Here is a 6,537-nt window from a genome sequence, read left to right as displayed (position 1 = left end):
GGAGGGAGGGAGGGAGGGAGGGAGGGAGGGAAGAGAACCTAGCCAAGTGTTGTAGTACAGACCTATAATCCCAGTACTTGGGAGGTAGAAACAAGAAGACAGTTCAGTCATCCTTAGCTACATATTAAGTTTAAGGGCTAGCCTGGGCTATGTGAAACCCCATCTTGAAATAAGAAACACTTGTATGTATTAAACAAACACTGCCAAACCTTGGACCAGAAGTTGTATTTAAATTGTTTGCAGTGTTGAAGAATGAACTCAGGGTCTCACTCATGCTAGGCTACATTCTCAGCTTCTAACATGAGCCTTTTAAACAAGTTCTTCCAGTGACTATGATTTAAGCAATACAGGAACACACTAAGATGTGTTCCCCAGGGAGGACAGAAGGGACTCATAAGAAGGTTTAGTAGAAGCCAGGCAGAGGTGGCACACGCCTTTAATCCCAGCACTTGGGAGGCAAAGGCAGGCGGATTTCTGAGTTCGAGGCCAGCCTGGTCTACAGAGTGAGTTCCAAGACAACCAGGACTATACGGAGAAACCCTGTCTCGAAAAAACAAAAAACAAAAAAAAACAAAAACAAAAACAAACAAAAAAAATAAGATTTAGTAGCTAAGAGCACTTGTAGCCACGTGTAATTACCTAAGCTTGATTATCCAGGACCCACATGTGGGAAGGAAAAAAGCAACTCATTCCATACACGTACAGAGGTAAACTCACATACATGTGCACACAACTCACACTGGGAAAATAAACGTCAAAAACAGAAAACTCATTTTAAAAAGGGGGAACTCAGGCATAATGATGCACACCTTTAATCCTAGCACTTTGAGGCAGAGGCAGACAGAGGCAGATGGATCTCTTACAGGTTTGAAGCCAAGCCTGGTCTACATACATAGTGAATTCGAGGTCATACAAGCCTAGATTGACAAGACCCTGTCTCAGGATATAAATGAATAAGAAGGGGGTTGGGGCAGGGCAACACAGAAGATACGGTTCTTCTAAGCAATAAAAGCAAGAAAGGGCTTATCATACACAGTTATCCAGCCTCCATATCTACTTGGAAGGTAAAAGAAAGTTAGCATACAGTGAGGTGAATGCAGGTCCTGTTTGATCCCCAGAAGCACCAGAAGGCAATTTTGAAGGGGACCAGCTTCCCTAGAAGCTGGAAACTTTGGAAAGCTGGCAGGCAGCCACCAATAGTGAAAAAAGGCAGCCAGCAAAGTGAGAAAACACTAGGAACTAGTGCGCTAGGCTTTGGAGGAAGAAGTACCTGTAAGACAAGCAGAAGACAATGCTACTAGAAAAATCTAATCAGAAGGCATTGATACAGCCTCGGTCCTGAGGAATGGCTACTTATGTAGCAGTAGTGAGCAGTTTAGCGCGTAAATACTCCCTGGAACCCTATCTTCAAGTCTTTAAAATAGGTTTGGAGAGATGTCAGTAAGGATATGATTGCTAAAGAATATTTTCAACTATGACTTGTTGGCTCTAGGAATGCCTTAAGCATCCCAAACGAGAAGTGTTCATAAGCTAAGTCAAGTATGAACTTTAGGGTAAGTTACATCTGTTTATTGGAGAAGAACTTGAGTATATGATTCACCCTTTTTACACTGCTGTTGACAGTACACGCCTCTCCCAACCCTTTACATCCGTTAGGTGTACCGCACTTTCCGGCGCTGATGTGTTTTCAAGCTTTTTTTAAGGTTCTACAAAACTCCAGAGAACAGGCCAAATTATTTGATACATGTTGTGTTTGAGCAACATTCTCCATGCAGACTGTGAACTTACTGGACCCTGCCCCAGCCGTGCCCAGCAAATGAACACTAATGAAACTGGCCCAGGCTGGTTGGGAGGGCAAGGAAGTAATACAGGACGACCTGCCCATCGTATTGCTTCCAACCTGAAAAAGGAGCAGTGTGGCAACAGGCTGCTTTTTTACAGGCTGGGATGCATTTCGTCCCCTTACCTGCCTCAACAGCCCTGCGCACTGCAGGAAGGAGACGAAAGCATTGACCACCCCGAACCGCCAAGGGAGAGGGGGCGGCTGGGAGCGGACAAGACCGAAGACAGAACCCAGCTTCAGCCTTTTTAAGCCACCCGGCGAGATTCAGGAACCCCACAGACAAGGGCCGCAGCGACTCGTGAATCTGCCGCTGGGAGGCTGTAGCCAGAGGCCGCCACCACGAGGACAAAGAGCCCGTTGCGAGGCCAGAAGTAGCAGGGTGATGGGAAGGCATACAGAAAGAAGCAATATGGGGCTCGGGGGATCTAGGGCCGTCCGGACGCGCCCCCGGGTTCCGGGCTCCTCACCGCCTCCTACGCGCCGCCACTGCCGCTATCGCCGCCATCTTGTACCGGGTTTGCTCCTTGACCCGAACCTACCCGCCCCTGTGCACGTTGAGCCACGTATCCTAGTGCCCGCCCCTTCCGGCCTTCCGATTGGCTCGTCCAGAGCGCGGCCGGACGTCTATTCCATTGGTCGAGCGCATTCTATATTATGAATGGGGCGTGCCTCGACGCCCCGGGCTCTGCGTTCTCTGGCTTTTGGCAGCTTTCCGTGTTAGATAGAAACACTGGACTGTTTGTCTCAACTCGGCAAATTTTATTTAGAAAAAATGGTGGGGTTTGAAAAAAGTGACACCACTCATTACGTACGGACTTAGAAGCATCCACCCTTCTGTAGCACCTTAGTCTCTTCTCTCAGTTTAACCTCGCACAACTTGTAGAGAAAAGGTCAAGTCCCCTGCCGAAGCAGAGTGGATGGCGGAGGTGCTTGAAAGCGGCCAGAGAAGAGCCCCAGGCGATCGATGTTGCGGTGGAGGACACTGTGCAGCACAGACAGATGTGGTCCTCCTTCACCTCCACCCTCCCTGGTAAAGTCCCGGATGAAGCGGCCACGCTCAGACTGGAAGATGAACTTCTGGGGCAAGGGCCCATGCTCCCGAAGAAAACCCCAGACACTAAGCAGCAACAGACGCACTTCAAAAGGTGCCAGTTGGCTAAATACCTCGTGCATATTACCAAGGGCTGGTGGCAAGAGGCTTCCCTCAGCCATGACAGCCACCAGGATACAGGATGCCTCCAGATGCCAGGGGGAGTGGGTTGTATCAGGGTGTCGAGAGGCTTCCCAGTGGCTCAAGAGGGCAGCCAGCAGCCCCCGCAGCAGCACGGAGCAGTAGCACAGGGCTGGGGGAGCAGCTGCTACCAGCCTCAAAAGCTCAAACAGCAGAGGTTGTTCCCGGAAGCGCCTACCAATTCGGAGATCCCGCTCCACGGTGGCTCGTGCATGATCCTCTGGGGGCCAGGCCAGCTCAGCACCAGCTGCATCAGGACACACGCTCTCCACTAAGGTCACCGCAACTGCTTTGGCTGCCTCTGGGCTCAGGGTGGGAGCCCCCCAGCAACCCTCACGCTCACTGTTCCCTGATGCACTGCAGCAGTGCACTAGGAGGCTAACGAGGCTCTGGGTGTTATAGATCACTTCTTGATGGTTTCGAGATTGAACAATTTTAGGTGGCTTTAAGCCACGGCCGATGACTCCAGCATGGAAAACTGACCAGATCCCTCCAGGACCCGGCACTGCTGCAGTATGCCTCCGGTTAATGTCCAACAATGAGGCAGAAGCCAAAGGGGTTGAGACAATTGAGAGAGTCTCATTGTCTCCATCCATTTCCCCTCCAAATAGTTCTGTGTTGCCCCGATGTAAGGCTCCCTCTACAAGTAGCTGTAGGACAGCCTTGAGCCCAGCTGGGGAAGTCTGAGAAAGGCGGGTAAGAAGCTGAGAGGCTGAAGCCACACCAGGAGGGCCATGCAGCCTTAGAGAAGCGAAGAAGTGGTGTACTCCAGCTCTTACTAGTCCCAATAGTTGGGAAGGGGACAGGGCTTCAGAAGGAAAGGGACATATTGCAAGGAGGGAGGCAGCAGCTTCAGCTACTTCCTCTTCTGGGTGTAGTAGGAGAGGAGCCAGATCAGACAGGTGGGCTGAGGCAGACTCCCCAAACCGGGCCCCTAAGGCTGAAGGGCCCTCACCACCCTGCTGCTCCCACCCCACCAACAAGGCCAAATTGCGAAGAAACCGGGCTGTGAAGGGAGGCTGTAAAGTCCCTGCATGCACTCGAGCCAGGCAGCTTCGGAAGGCCAGGGGAAGAAGGCCAGAGAGACTGACCACTAGCCCTGCATATAGCTGGGTTGCCAAACTCAACTCTTCAGGGCTTCTGGCTCTGCTCAGTAGATGGCCCAAGGCCTCAGGTCCACAGCTAGGTCGTGTATAGACAGACAGTAGGCCCAGGAGCTGGTGTTGCCAGAGGAAGCGCTTCCGTTCTAGCCGTAATGTTTCTCCACACAGTTCTCCAACATGGTTTCGTAATGCATCAAGAAAGGGCACTGGACGAGGAGGTGGGGGTGGGCCCAGCACCCCTTCTCCAGGAGACCCTCCCCGATGATGAACTAGTTTTTGTAGATGTAGCAATAGCAGCTGGATCAGCCGGTCACAGGCCTCTCTCACGGTGTCTGGCACAGCCAGGCCCTGGGTAGTAATAACTGAAGCAGGCATAGCTGTGTCCACTAAGAACTGCAGCAGGCGGTAGGCACCAGTCCCAGAGGCCTGGCTCACTAGATGCACAGCCAGGTTTAGCATGTTGTCTAGCTCTTCTCTGGGGAACCCCTGCAGGTGTTGTTGCAGCTGACTTAGCACTGCTGGGGGCTTGAGGCAGTCCACAAGTTCTCCAGATACTGTGCCTAGCAAAGCTGGTGACATGACTGCCAGCTGCAGTAGGAAGGGAACTGTGGCCTGAAGAGAGGGCTCTCCATTCCGACCCCCAGAACCCCCTGCCAAACTATCATGAAACATGCGCAACAGTTCCCGTCGGATGCTGTCTCCATGGCGGGAAGCCAGGTGCCCTAGGATGCCTACAACTGAGGCAATCTTGGGTACCCGTTTTTCCCCAGGGATGGCAGGAGATCCAGGGAAGGGGTCTGTAGAGGGGGTTTGAGAAGAGCTTCCACAAGCACTAGCTCCTCCTCCAGCCCCACTATGGACACAGAAGTCCTTAAGGCCACAAGAGAGGACTCGGGAGATGATGGTGCCAGGAAAAGAAGAGCCAATATGGGCCACAACCCAGTCAAAGTGTGGGGAATGCTGGACAGAAGTGTCTAGCAAGGCATCCACACATGCATCTGGGCAGCTACCAATGAGGGCCGAGAGGCACTGCACATAGATGTCCATTAATGTGCGGGTGGCCCTGCAGCCCATCCACAGCTGCAGCAGTTCATTAAGAGAGCCAGTGGCATGGGGAACACGCTGATGCTGACCTGAATATGTGCTGCTCAGTTGTCCCATGAGGTCAATGGACCACGCACTAATCACAGGTGCCCAGGCCTTTGGGTTGGCCCGGATAAACTCACACAGCACCTGCTGTACTTCCTGCACCACATCCTCTAAGCCAGGTCCACCAGTAGGGACATGGGATGGTAGAGGTGGACGGAGGTGAGGTGGACCAGCCACAGGACTTTCTTCTAGGGCAGCTAGGTGGGCCCGGACACTCTCATCAAAAACACCTCTCAAGTGGTCCAACACAGCAGCCCGAGCAGGTGGCAAAGAACGGAGCAGGAGAAGACCACATCGAGCATGTTCACGAGCTGAGAGCTGGTGGCCCAGAATAGGGTCTACACCGGTCAGAAATGCCTTGATTTCTTGGGACAGCTCCTGAGCACTGTAAGGAAGGAAAAAAAAAAAAAAAAAACAAGCAAATCAAAATACTGGGAGATGTTAAGTAAGTTATATTCCTTCCATGAGCTTTGGTTTCTTTTTATGTGATAATAGGGTAATACATCCCTCATAAGAATTTATGAAGGTTTAGAAGCATACCCATTCCTGGTACACTTTGGTCATTCAAGAAATGCTGTTTGTCCCTCAGCAACAATAATCATAGGAATAGTAGATTACCTTTCAAATATCCACGTTCTTTTTTTCTTTTTCAGTACTAGGTTTAAAACCTAGGCCTTTAGGCCTACTAGGCACCATCTCTAAGCTACATCCCCACCCCACTTTTAAGTACTTTACCAGTACTTTTTCAGTCCTGACAACAATATGGTTATTATGATCCCATTTTACAGATAAAGAAATGAAAGTTAAGAAATCAGGATAAATATTACAAAGAGGCAGGAACCATTTCTAAGCTCCTAAAACAGAATTCCCTTTTGTTAAGCTGATGGTATATGGGAAGTACTCAATGAAAAATTGAATTAGCTAAATATATTGAGATTCTATACCTACTTTAACATCTTCTCAGCCCCCCCCCCCCACAGCACAAGCACCCTGAAATCTCTCAATGGACAGAAAACTAAAAGCTCTCCCTCCCAAATGTGTGCTTTTCCATACTATTCAAGAATTCAGCCTTAACTGGTGGCACACACCTTCAATTCCAACACAGATCTGAGTTCAAGGCTAACCTACATAATGAATTCCGAGACAGCTATGTCTATCCATAGAGAGACCCTGTCTCAAAAAAAAAAAAAAAAAAAAAAAAAAAAAAAAAA

General features: G+C 50.2%; 2 protein-coding genes across 3 annotated transcripts in view; both read right to left on the bottom strand.

Moving 5' to 3' along the window:
- The window catches only part of Ganab (glucosidase II alpha subunit), a 22,045-nt gene extending 19,669 nt beyond the window's left edge, over positions 1-2,376 (bottom strand). For both annotated transcript variants that reach the window (XM_021151251.2, XM_021151252.2), the window contains exon 1: positions 2,311-2,376. In XM_021151251.2, the coding sequence (XP_021006910.1) occupies positions 2,311-2,348 (38 nt within the window). In that variant the 5' untranslated portion in view covers positions 2,349-2,376. The remainder of the gene's footprint in view (positions 1-2,310) is intronic.
- A 205-nt stretch (positions 2,377-2,581) lies between these two features.
- The window catches only part of Ints5 (integrator complex subunit 5), a 4,957-nt gene continuing 1,001 nt past the window's right edge, over positions 2,582-6,537 (bottom strand). The window contains exon 2 of the mRNA XM_021151524.1: positions 2,582-5,711. Coding sequence (XP_021007183.1) covers positions 2,735-5,711 — 2,977 coding nt within the window. The 3' untranslated portion in view covers positions 2,582-2,734. The remainder of the gene's footprint in view (positions 5,712-6,537) is intronic.

Source organism: Mus caroli, chromosome 19, assembly GCF_900094665.2.
Source record: "Mus caroli chromosome 19, CAROLI_EIJ_v1.1, whole genome shotgun sequence".
Classification (NCBI taxonomy): Eukaryota; Metazoa; Chordata; class Mammalia; order Rodentia; family Muridae; genus Mus; species Mus caroli.
Note: the sequence above shows the minus strand (reverse complement) of the source record. Positions and strands in the feature narration are given on the sequence as shown.